This window comes from Apostichopus japonicus, chromosome 4 (genome assembly GCF_037975245.1).
Source record: "Apostichopus japonicus isolate 1M-3 chromosome 4, ASM3797524v1, whole genome shotgun sequence".
NCBI classification, from domain to species: Eukaryota; Metazoa; Echinodermata; class Holothuroidea; order Aspidochirotida; family Stichopodidae; genus Apostichopus; species Apostichopus japonicus.
Window position 1 is genome coordinate 19,280,631 of NC_092564.1, and position 23,892 is coordinate 19,304,522.

At 34.4% G+C, this 23,892-nt stretch overlaps 1 protein-coding gene across 1 annotated transcript in view; it reads right to left on the reverse strand.

Moving 5' to 3' along the window:
• The window catches only part of LOC139966724 (homeobox protein engrailed-1-B-like), a 35,500-nt gene extending 12,336 nt beyond the window's left edge, over positions 1-23,164 (reverse strand). The window contains exon 1 of the mRNA XM_071970033.1: positions 22,472-23,164. Coding sequence (XP_071826134.1) covers positions 22,472-22,862 — 391 coding nt within the window. The 5' untranslated portion in view covers positions 22,863-23,164. The remainder of the gene's footprint in view (positions 1-22,471) is intronic.
• Positions 23,165-23,892: the final 728 nt, after the last annotated feature.

Sequence of the window (23,892 nt, forward strand, 5' to 3'; positions counted from 1 at the left end):
TTGCCCTCCGCCAGCTTCGAGGTGTCAAAGCAAGACCCTACTTTGTTGTCTGTTTTGATTCCTTTCCCCCTCTGTTGTTTCTCGTCACATGATATTGATTGTTCTAACAAAAATTTCGATCTCTTAAGTCCGAACCATTTGCTACTTGTTAATCCAGTGACGAAAGATTTGTCACTTATGCTGAAAATGTAATATTTACCCCTTATTTCTCTGGAAGATCGCTGAGAAGATATTATATATATATATATATATATATATATATATATATATATATATATATATATATATATATATATATGTGTGTGTGTGTATGTGTGTGTGTGTGTATTTGTAATTACAGAGTTGGTACATTCTTATTTACAATTTGTTGTTTCATTGAACTCTGACCTGTCTTATATTTCAGCAATTACGTAACCAAACTTGTCAATATGAATAGGTGTTAGCGGTTCTGGGCATTACATGTTATAGTCCAAGAAAACAAAAACGATAAGTGCTAGTTATATTTCTAAATAACTATTCCGGTTTACAAGATATTTCAACTTTAAAATATGCTTCATCTCAGGAATGCTCCTTTAATGATAAATTAATGAAGACGCCAGCTTCGCAGTGCTACTGGCCTAAATGTTAATGATAACCCATATGCTAATAACTATAAAAATGAAAAAAAAAACACATGAAGTTTTGTTATCTTCTGATGAACAACAGTTCACATTGAATGTGATCAAACATCCTTTCTCCTTTGAAAAATTTGTCATGTATTATATTCATGTAATTAGATATATGTTTTCGCTATTGAGCTTCGCTTCTCATGTAAAGGACCAACTTTAAGGTCCCTGTGTTAGCCTTAGTAGTCCAGCCGCTTCCATTGATGATCCTCAGATGATTTGAAGCGTCATTTCTCGAAAACTTAAAAAGTGGTATAAAACTGAAGCCTGGACTGATATATAGCCGGAGCCTGTATATCTTTAATGTTCTAAACCATATCAACACTGATATTATACCTAAAGTCAGTCTTTTAATTCGACAAATTCTTGGAGGGTCAGAGGGGGATTTGATTTGGATATTTTTAGACACCCAGGTGCAACAAATGACACACGAAAGTGTTTCAATTTCTCTAATCTCTGGTCATATATGTTTATTACGAGATATGTTCAACGTTTCTTCACGACCGGAAAGGTGAGAGCGTTTCTTAATACTGATTTCATTAAGCTATGAATGTATGGTATTTCAGAATGTTTGGAATGAGAACATAGGTGTACATGTCGCGTAATATATCAACCGAGCACGTCTAATATGACATGATACTCGTTAGGATAGACAGCTTAGGCGCTATATAGTTCACAGATTGTTTAAATAATGTAATTTGCATAAATATCTAGAGGACACTGTCAGGCTACTGATGAAAACTGTCAGAATAAATTAATGTTATGAAGATTTTAGAAATGAAACTTCAGAGGCACGAGCGAGGTCTTCTCTGTTATACAAGTTAGGAAAACTTTAATAACTCGATCAGTTATTAGATATAGGTCTCTAGTCCTTGAGTTCAAATCTATCTTGCACACAACGAACCACAATAAGGCAACGCATATAGTCGACAATGCCTTTTGCCACAATTTGTGTAGGTTTTTTCTTTCAACCTTTTCAATTGACGATTACATATCGTTCATCGTTCGATAAAAATCATAACATACAGAAAAGATGTACATTGTAACGTGCAGAGAAATAAACTATCCATAATTCTTTGAATGGGATAACAGATGGATTCCTGAGGCTTAAAGCTAAGAGCTAGGACGGTCAAGCGGTCTACAGCCCCGGGGCCCGGCCAAGGGCCCGAGGTGAATTTGTACGGTTCCGGAAAAGTATGGAAAGGGCCTGGAAAAAGTATGGGAAATCTGAAGAGTGTAAACAAGGTGGGCCGGATGGCATATTGCTCCCCTGGGCCCAATTTGGTTCTCGAAGTCTCTGAGAATGGGAGTAAAGGTATATCGGAGGTTAAGTAAATGTCCTCTGAAGTTCATTTCCGGGTAAACATGTAACATATTAATCTTTTACTCTGTGTAATCTTAGTAACATAGTTCCCTCATTCTTTATGTCCCTCTTAATTACTAATATTAAACGGAAGCATTTTTTTCTTCCTTTTTTTGTCTTCATGTGTCAATTTCAAACTGGCACATATTTAATTCGACCGATATAATATTTTTATTGCACGTCCGGATTGATAATGCTACTCACACAGCATGAAAGTGGTCTCTTAATAATGCGTTCTACTTCATACGGTACCACGCTGAGCTACCCAAGGTTAGAGACATCAAAAGCTGACAAATCTATAAATGAAACCAACTATAGCGGAGAAAAAATATTTATAGAGTTAATTTGCATATTTTTTTTTACTATTTGTTTCTCTACAGGGATGAGAAATAAATGTATGATGAAAATCGCGTAAACATGTTTTTTTTTAATTAAGGGTATATTTTCTACATTTTTGCACAATTATTTGAAATTTCGTTTGTCTGTTTTTAGCTCGTGTTCGATAGAAATCTTTAACCAGTTCTTCACAGATTTATTTCTATTACTACACAACCCCCCCCCTCCCTACTCCGTCGCACCCTAACCCACGGGACCTCATCCTTATGCCCCCAATATTTAATAGGGTATACAACATAGTTGATATGTGAGAAGGACGGTCTCAGTCGAATATTTAATTTCAACGAAAACCAGTAGTATAGACGTTTCTGATTCATAATAAAGGAAACATCCTACCCCCTTTCAATTTATGTTACCCACCCCCTCCATTTCTGTTACCAACCCCCTTCCATCTCTGTTCAGACCATATCATCCCGTTCCCATTACACCCCCCTCCCCCTCTCTTCCGTCCCCTTCGTCTCCCTCCACACATTTACAATTATTACTTGTCACTCGACATGTTCATATTGACAGGTCGTATAACAAGCGCGTCTCACTTCCTCGAATTCACATGAGCATTATAACTGTCGGTTTGCAGTGATTGATAAAGATACGCGTTTTTGTGTGTGTGCTTCAAACCGCCTATTGTCGATGCACCAGATTTTTTTACCCTCACTCTCTCTATCTCTCTCGAGTAACTCTCCCCTTTTGGGAACCACAGAATACGTTACATATTCCAAGTAACAACTATATTAAAATACGACACCTCTCTCTGACAGCTTTATTTTATACATTACGAGAAAAAGGGACACCAAAAAAAAAAAAGATTTAAAATTAGTAACACTTCCCTTTCTGATATATCTGATTTGAGATATCTCGTCTTGGGAAAAGGAATTTTTCCCTCTAAATTAGACGAACTCGCGTGAAATTAAGAGTTGATAGACAACCGGTCAATTCAATTCAATAGATAATTTATCTCCAATGAATATATTGAGAATGTACAATGATTGCCTATTGTTAAACCCTCAGTCGCATCAATTTAAAATTCATTCACACTTCTTCTGTTGCTTTCGTTCTCCTGCTTTCTATAATCTCCATCATGAGATACAGGAGTGATTCCAGGCGCGTAGCCAGGAATTTGCCAAGGGAGGGGCGAAACTGTAGATTCGGCATTGCAAACTATCTAAGCGTAGCGCCACCATGAGTTGGCGCGAAGCGTACAAGAAAATTTTGGCTGAAAATGCCTCCCAGATCGCTGGAAATGGCACTTCCCAGGCCTTGTAAGTTGCATCTTAGCATTTTCGCTTTTGAAAATACTAGCGATATCATCAAAACATTAAAAGAAAATTAAAAAATATGCTCAAGGGGGGGGGGCGGCTGCCCCCTTCGCCCCCCCCCCTTGGCTACGCGCCTGAGTGATTCTACGGTACAAGGAGGGTATCACTTTACCAGGAGACAACAATATCGCATCTTTTGAGACGTAACAATCAACGTCATAGAAAACTGAACCAAAATAAAAGAAGAAAAAACTAGGTGATTTTTTTTTTTTTTTTTTTTTTGGGGGGGGGGGTTCTGCTTAAGCAGATTATCTCAATTATCTCTCAACAATTTTTTTTCTTCTCGGAAACTAGCGGGAATGTGCCTATCTCTTCTTGTTTAATTAATATTCAGTTTTCAGTCATTTATGTAGTGTGTTCCTTAACTTACTTATTTGGCAGTATTCCAAAATACTAACCGATCCACTCAAGTGACTATAAAATACTATGCCTCCGTTGTAAAATACATTTTCGAAGAATAAAGCTGTTAAAAAACTACTTCGCCTTACAAGTAACGTCATCGTCAGGCGAAGAGTGTGGAGGGGGTCGGGGGAAATGATAAATTCGACATTTAACCTTTGTTTTGTCATATATAACACGATTATCTTTATAATTCGAGACGGGTGAATTCATGAAACCAAGACCACTCTCATATATTTCTCACCAATTATGTTAAAAATACACTATTTATTTCCATTCCGGTTCGAAATGTTAGTCGCCCAGAGAGTGTTTGTAATATTTATATCACACACAAATCAAAACATAACGTGGGACATTGCAAAAGTTTCGATATTTATTTAACATTGGTAATACAATTTGGGAAGTTGCTACATAATAAACATTCAGCAAAATCGACGCAGAAAGCTCCTTTAAAATATTGTAACGATGAATGCTGCTTTAATGTTTCATACGCTTTTCAAGAATGTTTGTGCTTTTGTTTTTCTAAATCGTCTTTTATACAAGAACTGACTGCTTGTCATTTTTTCTTCTCATTTTTCATTTTGATTTGGCTCCAAATATCTGATTTTCATAGTACCCCCGCACCCCTTTCGCTATTTGAGAGTATTAACCTCCAAAGTACAGTTATGTTCCGTTGACAAGTAGGTTATTACTTCATTCATATCTGTGGCAGCAATGTTTGGTTTCTACACCACCAGACGGAACCCGAGGCTATTCAAAGCTGACCCCATAAACTGTAGTTTCTTTGAACAGAAATTAGTCTATTTTGATCAAAGTTCGCAAGTCACTAGGAGGGCGTCCTCAAGTATAGACATACATACTACAGGTATTCAGAGCCGATATATATGTATATATATATATATATATATATATATATATATATATATATATATATATATATATATATATATATATATATATATATTTATATTTGTAACCTTGAACATTTTAATCACAATAATAGTAACAAAAAGGAAAATTGAAACCAAAAATTTAAAAAGGGAATTTGCTCCAAATCGATACTTTGTGATACGATGTTAACAATGAAGATGTCAAACTAGTTGTGGGTTGATCAGTTTAACTTGTGTCTACAGTTTAGAAGAAGTCAACTATTTGCTCTCGCAGTTCCTAAGCGAAATAATTCACGTACTGATATATGCTTCCAGAATTATGCCATTTTCGATTAGAGAATTTAGTAATTTTCTCTGGATTTATTTTGTGTTTGTGTTTGTTTGTTTGTGTTTGTTACGTGTTTTTGTTCTTGGGGGGGGGGGGGGTCTTCAGATTTAGATATTATATAATGCAAACAATCACTAAGTTATGTTTTAAATTCATACAAAGTCACTCTTTGATTGAATTGAATTTCACCACTCTAAACGTCTCCAGACGTGTTTCAAAGAGTGAATTCCCACTCTGAGAAATTGTGAAGACACAGATCTGCAAATCGCAGAAATTTGGAAAATGCAAATAAATGACTTGTTATATTGAAATATTGTTTGATAAATATTAAAAATTTGCTTTGTAATGGTACCTGATTAATTTCCTAACACACCGTTGGGTATATACAAATACGCATATGCGCTCGCACAAAACATTGGGTATAGATTTAGAACAATTAAAATAATTTTCATTTGACTCAGACGGGGAAAATGTAAATGATTATAACAATTAACGCACATAATTATTGTTGGGAGAACTCTAGCAATTAAGGTGCCAATTTGGATCATTTTACCGGTCAACCAAAAGGTCTTACGTTCTATTTATTTCAGGACATTTCAAATCAGTTTATCACGTTAAACAGTTAATTTGGGTTACAGTGTCTCAATTTGTGTAGGTTTGGTATAAAATTCAGTCCAACATTTGGAAAAGAAGTGACAATATGCTTCAGTGGCGTAGGAAGGCACTTTTGAGTGGGGAGGGGGGCTGAAGACTGATGGCCGGCCTGGGGGAGGGGTCTTTGGATTTTTTTTTGCATTTCCAGGTGGCCTCAGATGCAATTTGGTGCAATATAGCACACTTCAACATCCCACTCCATTTTGTAAATAATTTTGCATTTTCACCTGGCTTTAGATGCAATTTGGTGCTCCAAATGAGATTTTTTTCTCATTTGGAAATGAAAAAGGGGTTTTCTGACTTGCGGAGCGGGGGGGGGCGGAATGATACTTCCGCCCCCCATATTTTTCACTGGGGGGCTGGCGCCCCCCCGAGCCCACCCGGTTCCTACGCCCTTGATATGCTTGCCAATATTAAAAGTATAATGTCATCTTGTCGTAAAAATTGTAGGTGCAGTGACTGTGTTTTTTGGTAAGATAATACTAAGAGGGGTAATGAAGACAAAGCGAAAGAGCAGTACCAGCCCTATTGAGTCCCTCATTCTGTCTCTAAAAATAAATAAATATTATGATAAAACTAAATAAAAAAAGAAAATAGCGACAAACTGATATACGCCTATATATACGGTTAGGATTCCATGTGATTGCAATATTAAATAAAAAAAAGAGTTAACTTCGGTATCGTTTATTATAGACTTTCTTTCCGTCTAGAGGTATGCGAAACTAAGCATGCGATACACAAATATTTCTGTATCTTTGCGTAACTACCCGTTCATTGGCAACCTTCTGGTACAGAACCATAACCTAAAAATAAACTAGGCTAAATCCTTCATCGGCTTCCTATACTGTGGAAGACTAGCACCCCTCGTGTACCCCACCTATCTATGATTACTCTCAACCAGAGGTAGGGTAAAGCCCCACCTCATCACACCCCACCCCTTCCTTTTCATTCCGCAGACGAGGCCGCCACTTATGCTGACGAGCGAAGAGAAAAGCATGGACGGTTAGAAGCTGAAAATACGCACGATTTTGCTAAAAATACAACTGTACCCTCAAGCTTTAAAAAACACATTAAATACACAGTTACGCGTTTTAATTTGTTATATCTGGTCGCGCATTGTATCACTCATTGAAGTACTTTATTTTATTTTGTTTTATTACACAAAGTGCTTAGTGCTCTCTATGGATTGTCACCAAGCCCAACCCCCACCCCATCCCACCCAAAAGGGTTTACAGGTAAGAATAGAAGTGGGGAATATATATATATATATATATATATATATATATATATATATATATATATAAATATATATATATATATATATATATATATATATATATATATATATATATATATATATATATATATATATATATATATATATATATATATATATATATATAACGTACCGCACACTTTCCTTCACATCAAAACCTACCAATTTTCGGTCCACCCATTTTTCCCATTCTTTGGAATTAAGGATGTATGTTCGTTCGATCTCTTTATTGAATGTTCATGTGAAACGGTGCCGTGTCAGTTCACTTAGAGGAGATCTGGAACTTAAAACCAATGAAGACCTTATCATTTATTTCCATTTCTTTAAAAAAAAATGAGAACAAACATCAAAGAACAATTTTCTGGAAATTGAGAAACTCGTCCAAAGAGAACTTCGGGGGTTGCCATTTGAACTATTTCGTAGCCCGTGTGACCCTCATGGGGTGTTTGGTCGGGAGTAGTAAGGTATGCCGCTAACGCCGTTGTAAGATTTCACGCTGGGTGTAGCCTACTTTTGTAAACAGCAGACCTATTTGTGTCTAAATTTCACATGCCTGGTTCATGTTACCCTCAGTGCCACGGAAGAGAAACCGAATACGGGTACAATATGAAAATGTGTGTAAAACGAAAAAAGTGCAATATTTTGTTTTAACAACTGTGAGAGTTGTATGCTCAGTTTAGGGTTTTGGCCTATGCACACGAACAAACTGAGATGTATAACGTATGGCAGATAATTGGCAGGGCGACTTACGAAATGACTGGAATGATAAAATGGAAAACATATTTTAAAAAACCCATGCATCGTGTGAGTTTTGATGGCTGATCAAAATATGTGGGTTTCAGCAAAAACTGTCATTTATTTTATAAGATATGGTATACGTATTTTGAAAAGTCTCCCTTAATAATATATCAGAAGTTCTATGTTGTTTATCTAATAAAAGTGAGTTTTTATGCTTTAAATAATCCCATGTAAGGTTAGATTTCTCGGCCCAAAAGCGATAATTCATAGGCCCTATAGGTATCGACCCAACTTGTAGGTTGGATCTAAACCTCTGTGATTAGAGAAAAGGACTTGTTTTCATGAAATGACTGTCTCGAATTTCGTAGTGACCAAAAGAAAATGTATATAATATATCCCCCTTTTAAGGAGGGTTGGGGTTGGGGCAAGGTGATAAATGCTTTTTCTTGAATATTCACACTTTAAGCAACTGCTTGCATTCTTGATATATAGGTACATATGCAAACTCGAAAAGAATTATTTACGAGTATCTGTAACTTATTCCTTAGGCCTACTATGACTTAACAAAGTTTCACTTGAATTAGCGTGAAATAAATATAGAAGTCTCTAAGTGCTGCCAATTGTTATAATAAAGTTTGTTGAATATTTCTATTAATATATCAGAAAATACAAATGTACTTTGTTTAACCTAGGCATATAAGTTCTACAATATTTTCTCTTTTTGCATATTTCTTGCGGTGTAACGGTCTAGATCTGTCAAATATGTGAAGTTTCGACGAGAATTTCTTTGTACCCCTTTGCTCACGTAGGTATATTTTACCCCCCTTTGCATTTTTAGAAAAGTTTGAGAAGGTAGGTTGTAACCCCACGATCAAAGCCTTTGAGCTTGAAAACATCAGGACGAGGGTTGATTTAACCATAAAGGAAGAAAACTCAAATGCTGATAACGACGTTAAACGATGAATGGGTCACGATTTTGCCCCGAATGCATAAAAAATTCTGCTAATAACAAAACTTGTCCTAATTACGACGTGACCGCCCTTCGAGTTAAAGAAAAAATATAACCCAAATATACCAATTTTAGTAAATTCTTTAGACATTTGGTCGGATTATGTATACTTCTTGAAGAAAACTTTCCGTTTGTTCCCAACAACAAAATATCGGTCATTGCTTTTATTAAAGAAAAAAAGATTGACCCACTTTTCATTTATAATTAGACCACTCCAATGTTAAAAATAGCTCTAACAGTGTTCGAATTTCTTTTTTCTTTCTTTTTTCCACGTTTATTTTTATCCTCAATTCGACTAATTTATTCAAAATGTTCGCCCGCAAGATGTTCTACAGAAAGAAAAATAAAGTCCTTGAAGGGTTTCTTTCACTGAAAGCCTGATTGATAGATTGATTGAATACGTCTGACCCTAATCGAGTTCTGTTTGTAGCAGATCGATCGATTGAATATGTCTGATGTAAGCGTATATTAACTTTGTATCAAACCCACCCATTGGATAAGCCTGACGTAATCGTTTTAAGTTTCTGTTAGGTTCATTCATTGGTTAGGTCTCACGTAATCGTATCCAGCTCGTTCATTGATTGGATAAGTCCGAAGTAAATCGAGTTCAGTTTGTATCAGGTCTGTCATGGGTCTGACGTATTCGAATACAGTTTGTATCAGGTCCATTGATTGAATAACGCTGACTTAATCAAATGCAGCTTGTATCAGGTCTATTGATTGGATAAGTGCCATAAATGCTGTAGCCACGGGGAAGGAGGGGGGGGGGTGAGTATGCCTCCAATGGCTTACATTTTATGAGACACGCACACACAGTTGTATACATCGAACAACATTTAAACTTGTTTAGTTACACAAATTGAACTGTAACTAAACTGATGGAAATTATAGAACCATTTGCATTTACGTTCATTACTAAATAAAAAAACGATATTTGCTTCCCCCTTTAGAACGGTTTCAAGGACTGACATCAGGCAATATTTGAGTCCCCCTTCCCCCATCCAGGGGACGCCTTTTAAACGTAGAGTATAGACTTAGTTTTGACTGCGATGAGCCTGTATAATTATGACGTATAATCTTCAAGAGATACTGACAAGGAAAATAAATCATATTTTCTTGTTTTCGTCATTTAACTCTTAGTTTCTGATAAATTTTCGATTTTTTTTCTTCTTTTTTTTTTGTCCAAATTGAGATGCGCGAGAACTGAATTTTGTTTCACTTTACAGGTGGTCTTTTGACTACGTTGATATAAAAATCTCGACATTTCCATAAAAAGATCAGAAAGTCACAAGTATAGTCGGCACTAATGGATACAATAATATGCAATAATTTAACAAGGACAAGGTTGATATGTTTTTTAACTCTTTTTTTCTCCTTCTTTCATCTTCTTTCAACTTTATGAATTTATGAATTCAATAGATAGATCTAAAGTCATATAACATCATTTTTATTCAAATCTTAAGATAAAATGGGCTTATCTTTTTGGTTCTTAGATTTCACTTCGCACCAGTATGTCTCGTGCGTGAAAGGAAGTTGGACTGCTGAGCCGTCGTGAACGGGTAATATGAAGCTAAGCTCAATTAAATCCACGGTTGAGGTGTCGGCATATGTAAGTGTCTGCCATGTAGTCGCATTGCCAACACGTCAAAATGTTTGCAATGCAAACGAGAACGTGGAGTATAATGTAAGAAATCCCCTTGAGAACTTGATTTGCCTTCCCTTTAAGTATAAGAAACTTTCTTATTTTTATTTCTCTTCAGAAAGAACCTGGTCAATGTGGAGGCAAAACAAAACTGTATAATGGGTAAATTGGGTATATGTTAACCGCCCTAATTTAACAAAATCAAAGATTCCGAAAGAAATATTTAAAAATATAATAATAAAAAATGAAAATATTGAAAAAAGACATAACTTCTACAATGATAATCCCAAAATGTCCTAGAGGCGGATTCCGTCGCTGAGAAGAAACTGTTTGTCTTCGACTGAATCGCAAAGTATCGCAAAAATAAATGTCTGAAACGGAAAATGCTTTCGAAGCAAAAGGACTCACAGCTACATAGTAGATAAGAAAATAGTGTAAGTGTAAGCACACATTTAGGATTCTAAATTATAATGATCTATTGCCATTCATTGATTTAAGTATCAAAGAATATAATATAATCAGTATAATATGTTCTATTATCAATCTTAGTTACTTTTAATTAATTTACTGTTTGCAAATTAATTTAAACCATTCAGAAAGAACGCTTCCATTATGACACTATATGTCCTATTTCGAATTAATAACGAAAGTTATAGGAGTTCACACTTATAGTCGTTATTGTGTTGGCGAAGATTTAAGGAGAGGAGGGGAGGATTCCATGCGACTTACGCTGTCAAACTAGCGCCCTGACAAAACACCCCCCCCCCCCCCTCACCACCCCTCGTCCCTCTCTCTCTTCTCTTCCTCCACCCAATTTCTCACCCTCAACATCAATTCAGCCTCCATGAATTGATTATGACTAATTCCTTCCAAGATTTTGAAGTTCTTTTCACAGAGTACGACAGAGAAAAGGGCAACTTTCCAAGACAACAGTTTTTGACGTACGTAATGTTATATATTAACCGATTTTCGTCTGTTTTATATAACGCTTTCCAGTTTATTATATCTCTTTTTCCCTGTACATTTTGAGGTAACAATAAAACGTTATTTGATACGTCTTTCTTGCGTTAATATGTCTCTATATCCATGAAATCAGGATGTATCCATGACATACCGGTTTATAAAGTTTGAACAGTAAATGTAATACACGGTTATGACGGTATACGAAATTATAATCGACGTCAAAAAGTAAAAGTGTAGAAGATTAATATTTCTTTCACCTATACATGATAATCATTGACCCACATTTCCCTTACTGGACATCTTAATTAACGAGGGAAGTAACCATGAGTCCATTAATAGCATGACATATGCCATATACATTATATTATGGTAAAAGAAATTATATACAGAGAGTGTGTAAATGGATAGGCAAGCCCCCAACAGCCTTTTTATGTGTAAATCTGTTGCAATAGCTTCACTGTGAGTTCCACTTCAAAATAACGGACTATAGAATGTCGGAAAAGAATTCCAAAATGGGATGAGTCTGGGCGACGAAATGTGTAACGCAAATCAAATCCATAATCACTGGCTCTTTACACGATACTTCAAATTGGTGCAAACATTAGGTGAGGCTACCTTAGTTTGGACAATTACACAAAGTTTTCTTCATATCTAGCGATACATACTCCTAAACAATACATTTGTTGACCAAACACAAACACAGAAAGATCACATGGTTTGCCTCGACGCTGCATTTTAATACCGACGGTCACGAAGAGACAGTTAAATGTTGTTTAGAGGTCAAAGGTGAAATATACTGGTACGAATATTGCTCATAGTGCTTTCTGAAGTAACGAATATCCAAAATGTTGGGAGCGGTTCATAACTTAAGAGTAAAATAAGTTTCACTCTGTGGTACGTCTTATGACGTTAGAGGGTTAAAGACAATAATGGTATCGAAACGCTAGAGCCAAAGGCTAGTTTCTAATATTGCACTTTCCTAGTATTGATATTGGATGCTAATTACTGATTGTTTAAGTGTGTCAGTTTAACTCTTAATTATATATATATATATATATATATATATACACACACACACACACACACATATGACATATGCATACATATATCTAGGTTAACATTAGATTGTTATTAACCTGTGAATACTGAACAGGAAGACCTATATCTGAACTGATCTATAATAGGTTAGTTAAATAACCGACCTAAACTCATTAACCATCTATCACTCGACTTGAAGTTAATTTAACACTTTCTTTACAACGTAAGAAAAGAAGGAAGGATAACGAAAACAATATGCATATATAGAAACGAGCAACACCAATTTAATGATATTTTTTCTGTTTCCAATTGCCTCTCTTAACCTTATTTCTAAACAACTATCAATGACGTATATTAATCAGACCAAACTATATAAGAACCAGTGTTCTATTTTCACATACTGAGAGTGTGAGATCATTTAATTATGCATGAACTTTCCCAGGTTTCCCAGGTCAGAGAATGGCCACAGATGGGTTGTATACTCTTGTAAGTGTCTCATGAGGTGGTCCTAGGGCCCGGTGAAAATTAGAGCAAAACACGAGAAAAGAGGCCAAGGAAAATTAGAACAGCTGAAGAATCAGATTTTGAGAGGCGTTTGAAGGGAATTCCCTACGAGAACGTTCCCACAGCTGACACCTTACTTTATCACATATAACTATGGTGTCAACAGCCGGTGAGGTGTGTATTGTTGTTCTTAATTGAATGATCTGGTTTGTGTATCCATTGATTAAAAAATTGCTCTGACGCATCGTCAACTTAAGTTGTGATTTTTCGAAGGTAGGGAGACTTTATTGAGATTTAAATCAAAATTGATATCGCGCACATGTACACAAAGCTCTTGTATATTGTCAAGAGAAACGTTTTTACAGGAAGAGTGTTCAATCAAATTTATAAGCCAGGCACTCATAAGATTCCCAAATCGTATTTCCATAACATTGAATTAACGAAAGACAAATAGATCGTAGTGTGGGTGTGTGTTGTATGTGTGTGATCTTATTTCTTACAAACGCTTATCAATCAATATATATATTTATTTCTCTTTCGTTCATAAGCTCTTAAATGGTCCGTTGCTATGTATAGTATTACATGTAAACCTAACTGCAATACATGTAGTAGTAGTTCAGCGAGAGAAAAAAAAAAAAAAAATAACACCCTATTTTTCGAGTTCAATTGTAAAGCAGACGTGGCCCCATAATTGCATGGATCACATTTCACATGCGGGCATTGGTATATGACCAGGATTCGCAAGAGGTTTAGTCCCAAGATTCTCTTTGTACTGATGATTATGTGGGAATGGATAAATCGGAGCGTAACGTATTATTTTTAATGCGGGCAATTGATTTCATCACCAGTCCTCTCTTTCTCGCACAAATTCGGTGGCCTCGTGCTCTTTTGGGACGGTTTTGGACGAATCAATTGGGAGGTAAACTGAGGAATTAAAGCTGTAGGCTGTTGCATGATGGTAGTGTATCCTCCGACCTTTATAAGGCTAATCGGAACTGCTTGTAGTTTAAGGCTATACGGATCATAAAACCGAGACAGTTTATAGACTGAGAAGACTCGTAAGGAGAGTGCCATGTGGGGTGCCAAGTGGTTTGGAGGGGCACCTGCTGGAGGGGGGTGGGCTGGGGTGTTATAGAAAAATGAGTTTGTAACTCGCAAGATAAGTAATTGCGCCTGATACAGACATGTATGCAGGTGCAATAAAACTTTACAAAGTAATATATATGATGTATGTATATATAGATATATATATAGATATATATATATATATTTATATATATATAAATATATATATATATTTATATATATATAAATATATATATATATAAAGATATTAAACAAAAATCCTTTTATGGGAAATATTAATTAATACTTGCAAATACGTATATGTGGACCGGTATTGAATTATAAAGTACTTCAGAGATTAATGGGAGATAGATTAGTATAAATAAACTACCGTACTTCATTATCACATAATGTTTACCATTTATTATTATTTTTTTCAGCTCTTTTGTTTGGGGGAATGGTGGAATTTTCCTATTGCTTCAGCATAAACACATCCAACCTGAATATTCATGTTTTGTTTATTATTTATATGAAATTGGGCGTGGTCTTGATATGTATTTATAACTGTTGAATATATTGAAAACTTAACCTTGCTAAAGCTAAACCAAGAGTCGATATGATATGTAAGATGGTGAACTGTAATGATTTACCTCTTACCGTCATTGTATTAGTTGAATATTTATAATGCCTACTGATATGATTATTTAAATTATCTATGTCATGTGACATGTAGCCTACGTGGGGAATATTCATTACGCTTATGGTATGTTATGTATAAATATTCAATAGAAAGTCAATAAAACAACTTAATTTGAAATGCTATAGCCTATATGAAAGCATTTCATACCAAAACCTTTGTCAATGTGCTGCAATGAATTTTAATGTGACAGATATTAAAGTATCTTTTTTGGTTGGTGGTCAGAAACTAAGGAAATCTTAATATTCCAATTTTTTTATCAGATAATTGTTCATATATTAATATCTCTTGAAAAACTAATTGACAATTTATTTTTCAATTGATTACTTCTATTGTTTCAGTTCCTTTTTTGTTAACTATTTGAACTCCAAAGCAAATTATGGTTAAGCTAATGAGCTATAAGTTTTATTATAAGAATTTTTATAAGAATTCGTCTTGCCAATTGATCTCATCGTGTTGTCTGCCAGTGTACATTTTGCTTGATGTATGTCATAGTCATATCCTGAGAAATATTGAGAGAGCGTAGGGGAATAACAATTGAATATAAGTATTGCACCTCTGTTTTCTCCTTTACATGCTATAAGATAACAATAGGATGTAAACATCTAATATAATATGTCCACACTAGTCTCTCTATTTTTTATCATTATCATTCTGTAAAAGTATTTACTTGCTGGAAATAAATAAATGGATGAAAACAAATATGGACGAATGAAATAACCAGTCAAGAAAATAATTGACCGAAATCAACCCCAAAAGCATGCCTAAACGAAAGCTTCTCAGTACAATTTGTGCTTGCATTATTTATATAAACCATAATGTCACTGGTTATTTTGATTCATAAAGACACGGCAGTAGAGGTACACAAAATATCGAAGATTTATTTTGAAAATCCAGTGTAATAGTTTTATGTGTAAATGTAACATCGTTTCATCTAATATATTGATTTTGAATTTACTATTTGCTCTATATATTTATGGGTCATTACAAGACCATCTGGGATCCAGTTTAGTGATATATTTTGATATTCCGATTTAAAACAGATTTCATCAGCTTTAAAACCTAAATTCGTTGTGACACGAACCAGTCTGGTATGTATATTTCAAATACAGAACAAAAACAACTTCAAATTTCACACCTTTAAACATTCCCTTGGCGCCAAAAATCTTAGCAATTACTTTGGAAAATATATATATATATACATATGTAAATGTCATATATTATTGTTTGTAAAATCCATGACCAGCGGAGTACTTTCAGCTTCGAAACAAAAAACAAAGGATAAAGTAGAAATAAGGAACCAGTTTTGCTTGATCGGTGACGGGTCTTTCACATGAAAGTTTCGTCTTGCTTTCGCGCTTTCTTTAACATCAGCCAATCAAATGCTCGCAAACGGCCGTCAGGAAACTTTTACGTGTGTTACTGTCACATAAAGTACCTGCTCAATACTCACGCGCTATCGCATCTGTTCCAGACAATATTTTGGGAGCTCAATTGGAAAGTGATAAACGGTCTGTTAGAAATGATTTATGCTAGTTTGTTTATATACTTAAAACTTAAACATCATCCACACACCATTCAAAAACATATCTGTGAGCAGAACTCATCTGAAAGAAACATAGATCTATATACGTTGGATAAAGCTGCAAAAACATTAATACCATCGACTAAGTTGCCAGGTCTGTTTAACGTATAACGAGACAGTCAGTGTGTGCGAGGGTTTGTTATATTTGACCAAGATAATGTAAACAGTATGTCCCACACACCCATATGACCGAACGGCTATAACATAAACAAAGATATGCCTCCTGGTTTAAAGAGTTTTCCACAAAAATCATCGCTAATTTAGAAATAAACGATTTTGAAAAGATGGTTAACGGGTCTTAGTTATTTCCATTATGTTTCTTTTCGTTGTTATGAAGAACGCTGTAATGTTAAAGAACAAAAATAAGAACTTGATGTGTACCAGAGGACGGAAGATGTTTTAAAGAGAAATATAAGAACTTTCACGGCTTTGTGCTGGCAGGTTCTAACCTATACGTAGGCGGAAATGTAATTGTTTTTACTTACATAATCAAAAACACGAGAAGGATTAAGGCGACAGAACAAAAGCGAAAATTATTTGAAATTTTGATTAATCTCAACAGTCTCAGAGAATCCAAAATACCACTCTATCGATATATCAATCAATAGATCCATCAAACTTCATCCACTAATCTATCAATCTCCAATTTATCGATCTGTTAATAATTTTATCAGTCTATTAATCAATAGATCTATCAATCTATCTACCAATGCAATCGACTCATTCACTTAATTTATCAATCTGACGATAGACCAAAGTTCTTCAAGATCAACAGCAGATGGGTATCTCCTCATATATAACTCTGGTATAGTCTATTTAACTCTGGTATAGTCTATCTAACTCTGGTATAGTCTATCTAACTCTGGTATATATAGTCTATCTAAGTCCGATATAGTCTATTTAAACTCTGTTTTAGTCTATGCACTAAAGGATTTCATTTGTTCTTTTATATATCTACCGATTGGTTAAATTTAATATATATTTTATTCTCTTCTTTTTTCTTTCGTATTTTCGTTTTAGGTCTTTCTTCCTCATAAATATATTCTTTGTGTTTGTACCTACATTATTATATAATCGCATAGACATCAATGAAATCAAAGAAAAAACAAAATAATGGCAAATAACACAATAAGTTTATGTTGATAACCGAATAACCACATTCTGAGGTCCTCAACAGGCATGTGTTATATTATACCACACAAAGGACGTCCTACATTATTACAAGTAGACACTGCAGCACATGCATGTATTACCATGCACCATTTAGCAGCTTTAAGCAATGATTTTCTACCGTAGCCATCGGGGTATTTCTCCCCGGGTTGGCCCTGCAACGGATGCGTAGTGTACCCTTCCTGCTAATTATAATAACAGGGTCTTACAACTTACTTATCTTGTTTATCACAAGGGTCAAACCATATCCGATGTTAATTGACCAAAACATATTCTTCACTTTTCTGTCGTCCTTCGGAACACACAATTTGTGATATCCGCCATTGCTGAAGGCGCTTGACCCAATTCGCTCTCACGTTGGTCAGTTCATTAAGGGTAAAACACTTTAAACCAAAAATGTGATAGGAAATGCCAGGAAATATCAGTATAATTGTGTGCAATAATCTAGCCTAACAAATTGACATGTTTGCTGTCGAAAATATAAATGATGTTTTGTCTTACAAATTTGTCCATTTTTGTCTAATATCGACTTTTAGAATGTTGCAAATGCATTACGTACTATATATAACTGTATAATAGTTCGAAATGTCGAATAAGAACTTTAGTTGAGCTCGAAGGCAACTATACAACATAATGTGGAAAATAATGTCTTTCTTGCTAATAATAAAAATTCATATATCTGTATATTGCCAATGGATTAAATCAATACTTTTAATTCAGAAAAAAATAAAGGCTTGAAAAAGATTAATAACATAATGACAAATATAGTCGTAGTTTGACACATATTGACAAGAATGGAATGTTGGAAACTGTTTAAGTAAAATGTTTTTATCATTCCTTTCCAAGAAATGTTATACCGGATGGGGCTGGGGAATAACAAACACTTGCAGGGTCCCTGTTGTATTTATTAAATTCTAGAAACAAGCCTAGAATATACTGGCACACAGCCTTTTTTTTGTATTCGGTATTACAACAATGGAAGTTTCATTGTCGAATATTATAACAATGGAAGTGCATTGTCGAATAATATAACAATGGAAGTTTCATGATCGAATATTACAAAGGGACACCCATTGTTGCATAATCTATTATATACAGTGGACATACATTGTCGTAATTACAATGGAATTTTTAACAATGGACGTTTCATTGTTGAATTTGACAAAGGAGATAAATTATGTTTCTACTTGACGCATTCAGTTTATAGAACAACATGCGATCTTCTTTTCCACGATATTACAAAATTATGAAGAAAAAAAGAACAATTTTGGGAAGAGATACCGGAATTCATCCAAACATATATTCGCCACTGTAAACGTACAAAACTTCTTTTAAATATGTGTGAAATTGTTTTTAAGCCAACTGGAGATGAAATAAGCCTATAAGTTACATTTTATATTGTGAAAAACCCATTTTATAATATCCTACCTTTTTTTTCCTCATCCTCCTAAATTGATTACGTCATTGAATGGTTTTGTGTTGATTCTTTTCGCGTCTCAATTATTTCATGATAAATCCATTTAGACACATTTGAACGATGTTTTTCAGCTTCCATCTGTTTTTTTTTTGTACCACCCTCTTATTCTATTGATATTTATACCATATATATATACACTATCTTTAAAAATTCACAAATCGTTAATGGAATTTCGCGCAGTTTTGCAATTTGGCGACCTTTATTGCTAATACATTGCGAAACCTTGTCATATTCAGTTTGGCTTAGTTACCCATGCATTTAAAATCCCTTCTTGATTAACTTGTTTTCGAAAGATATATACTTGTATCGACGTTTTTCATGTTCAAAAAAAAAAAAAAAAAAAAAATTGGCGATACACAAAAAAAGTGCACATGTAGCTAGGTGGTTGTCAACGAGCACCGTGACAGTGTTCCATCAAGATTCGAATTGGAACGATAACTGTCCGTTTTCCGCCAACTAACCATCATCAATTTAAGCAACTTGTCCGAAACGATGTAGTTCGAGCATTGTTCATCTCCTTATTTCATTACAGCAATCGTTGCGTAATGAAATTGTCACTTTAAGTTGATTAAGCTCTTAATTATAAAGGTATACTTTATAGATAGACGTATACACGCTTGTTATACTTTCCATGGATTACGAACTTTATAGAGGTTGCATGGCATGTATATGAAAAAGACAAAGACGAGTGTACAGACAGACGAAACCACAGACAACAAGAAAGAGCTACCGATAATAGCAATAGCTCGCGGGCTGTACTACGTTGTGATGACAGTATTGGTGGGATGCCTCATTAAATGTGAATAATAAGCAATAATGACATATGTATGAGTTCTTGACAACAACGACACAAAACATTACCGAAAAATAAAGGAACAAATTGGGAAAGTTAACAACAAAGAAATAAAAAAAACATGAATTGTTGTTAGCTGTATATATAGAAAAGAAGACTAACAAAATTGAGAAATTTGGACATCACTGGAGGGTAATGTTGTGGTTAGAACCCCCTTTTTTCTTTGTTTGCTTGGAATGCAAGTAATTTGTGGGAGAAAAACATAATTTAAGACTTTGTGATAGCAAATGTGTCTCGATTTTAATTTCGTCTTTGTGTGACTAATATCTGTTTTTCGATTCATTCATTTAGATAAAATATTAATCCAGTTATTGCTATACGTCTAGAGTTTACTTTATACCAATGTTCCACTTGACTTGAACATATATATACCTTTACAATCGGAGTAACTTGAGAGAAAAACTGTATTAAACAAGTTTTAATGAAATATAAACAGTTTTTACTACTTTCTTTCTTTCTTTGTTTCATTCATTCATTCTTTCCATCTTCTAATTTACAAATTGTGGTCATTAATTCTCTTATCCATCCAGAGAAAGAATTGTTATATTACACATTACTGAAAGTTGTCACATATTTATTGGCAGGACTACGAGTTTCTGGATGTATATTAACATTTTTATGAGAACACTCTGTTTTCGTTGTAATTTAAACCTGTCCTGGGTTTATACAACTACGGCTGTAAAGTAATAATAATCTCTACATGAGGTACAGCAGAATAAAAATCATAACTTATTGAATCTACTTTAAGTTTTTAATTACTCTGTTTCTACTTTATAGGTATTCGTAACGACTTAAGACTTTCATGAAACTAGTCTAAAATAACAGAATAATATGATTCGTCTGATTATATGTCTACTTTCACTCCATAAGCATTCATAGCTTTATATGGTTTCAGATACAATTGCGAAATAAGTTCGTGTGATCACACTTGATTTAGAAAATTGCGTCTTTTATGTTTTATAGTTAATTAACAGAGCCTATTATACTTTTAGTGCTGCCACATTAAGTGGTAGAATTAAGAGAGATCAACTTTCCAGTTTATTCCCCAAGTCTCTTTTCAAATGTGCTATTATGTTCGAAAGATAATAAATCATAAAAACGTTTGATCGACCGAAAGGTTACTGGTTACTGTTACTGGTTACTGGTACAGCTGATGGCATCAGCTCAATTAAGCGCACCAATTAAGGATACTTTGTTAGCAGCTTCGTCGATAACTATCAACAGAAAGATCATATTTGCATAACAATTATGTAACGACAAGAACAATGGATATTAACTCAACAATTCAGGTCAAATTTATATAATTCTTCGTAATTTTGTAAGGCTATCATAGATTGCTGACAGGTTTTAATTTTCTTATTTTTTAGGGTTTTCGTCCCTTAGGGTCTCGGCAGAGCAAATCGAGATATGAATGTAAACAAAGATACAATAACAATAAATATCAAATATTTAAACTTGAAATAGTTGCTAAGGTAACCTGTCAATATGTGGAATGTCATAGTTTAATAGCTGTTTTACCATTTCTTTTTTTTTTGGGGGGGGTGGGGGTATTATTATTATTATTATTAATTTTGTTGGTTTTCACGACAAATGTTCATCGTAAGATTCTACGAGCTTTATTAGTCCAAAAATTGGCTCGTAAGATCGGAAAGCAAACATAGAAAGGGGAAAAAACATAACAAAGTAATATAAACCAAGTTATCTTATTGTAATGTGTAATCAAATCGTTTCCTTTAGTTATCAATATAGAGTCGCTATGTTATTTTAAACAATTTGACATTAATACGCTAATATAACCGTCTTATTGACAATTGTATAATTATTTAATATTTGGTAGTTATTTATTTGTTGTTATGGTTATGATCAGTAATATAAAAAAATGGTATTGTTGCTTTACATTTCTTTATCAATCAAGCAATAAATGAAAAAAAATAGAAATGATGTTGTAGTTATTTTGTAACAGAAATATTATAAGTCATTTTGAAATCATAAAGAATAAAATCTGAAATTATTCGTAGTATTTAAACGTAAACAAACATAACTCGAAAATGGGAGGTTGAGTTTTGTCACTGAGAACAATACAATATTTCTGGGAAAGCTTAAGGAATTAAAATACAGTTAGGCCTATGTGGACAAAAATATTTAAACAATATATCTTTTATTTTTAGCAAATAAATATACTCTCAATATAACGACGGCTCACTGAGTTAATATCATTTTTTAAACTTTGAATGCATAAAATAAACCCAAAAAATACTTTCAGATAATATCTGCCAATTCAAACCCACATTTTCGGTTTCGGCTATACGTTTCGACGCAATGAATTATTTTCGAAACAGGAAATTATGTTACAACACAGTTTTTTTTCTTTTTCATAAACGAAATAAAGACTACAATGAAAATAAAAGACAAAGGAGTAATTAAAAGAAAACAATTGACTTACCAGAAGATGGACGGTCTGAGTATCTAGTACAGTAGACCCACGCTGGCCATAGTAGAGACGCTTTAGAGTCAGAGGATTTTTTCCTCTTTTCTTTCTCTGGCTTGCCGTAAGTTGACGATTTCTCCGGAACAATTTCTTCCGAGTCGTCTTTGGTTTTCCTTCGATCGTTTTCGAGCAGTACATTTTGTCTGAAGATATTTTCTACCGTCAGTTTGTTCAATTGTCGAATGTGATCATCGTATTTTCGAATCGTAGTTCCAAAATCTTTCCTTAAAATATTGTCGATGGAAAAATTGGTCAATTTTGGCCAATCATCCGATTGTTTAGGTTTCATTATTTCTACCGAACAAGTCGAGTCTGGTTGTACCTCCTCTGTTGGTTTCTCATCCATTTTTTTTTTTTTAATTTTAATTTTCACAAATATCTTCAGTCATTCTTTGAAGAAACAATGATATCTGTTCTCTTTCCTTTATTATCTGCCTTGTAGAACGGTTGGACCTAAAAAACATGGTATTTTATTTCAGATAGTTTGGTCACCCTCTTACTTCTCGTTTTGACGGTAGTAGAATCTCCATCTCCTTATCCTGACCTAATTTTATCCCCGCTTTTGCAAAAATAAAAAAAAGAGACTTTTTTCCCTACCGATGTACACCGTATCAACTCCAACCCCAACTGAGGCTAAGGACTCTTAAACCAATACTATAAACAACTAGAACATATTAAGTTATTAAAAGAATATCAATCCAGCTTACATATCATACCACAAGTGGCAATGACCCGAGACCACATAACACAAAGAGTTGACGGCTTCTGTGAACCAATCAGAGCTCGTAATCGATATGACGTATTTTACGGTGAATTTAATGAGCCACTCGAACAAAACTTTTCCAGTAACACCTTTCGCGCCGAGAGGATGTTGTTAGATCTCTCGCTGTAAACATGCGATGATGTTTTCCTTTAGTAGTGTTAGTAGTAGTAAATGTGACAATTTTATAGCTAGGGTCCGTGTGTTGAGTGTTCACCCAGACCATATGTTCCTATGAAATATTTAACTATCGAAAAATGTCCCACTTTAACACTAACTATGCCGGACTAATATCTCCATGTCTAATTGAGTTCTCCTTTGTTTTCGAACATGCAAGAGAGAAGTCGGTCAGATTTTTTCACGGTAAAAGAAGGACCGGGCACTCTGCTTCTACGTGTAAAGTTCACTTAGTGATGTAAGGTTTTCGTAGCTTGTCAAAACTCCATTTCACTATGATTTTTCATAAAATATATATATAAATTTTGTTTTGCAACAATACACTGAATACTTTGTCCGCAGACTTTCAAATATAAATCTCTTTGAAAAATTCGCGTTCCTTTGTCTTTCTCCCTACTTTTCGTAACCTTTTTTGGTGGGGTGGGTGGGTGGGTGGGGT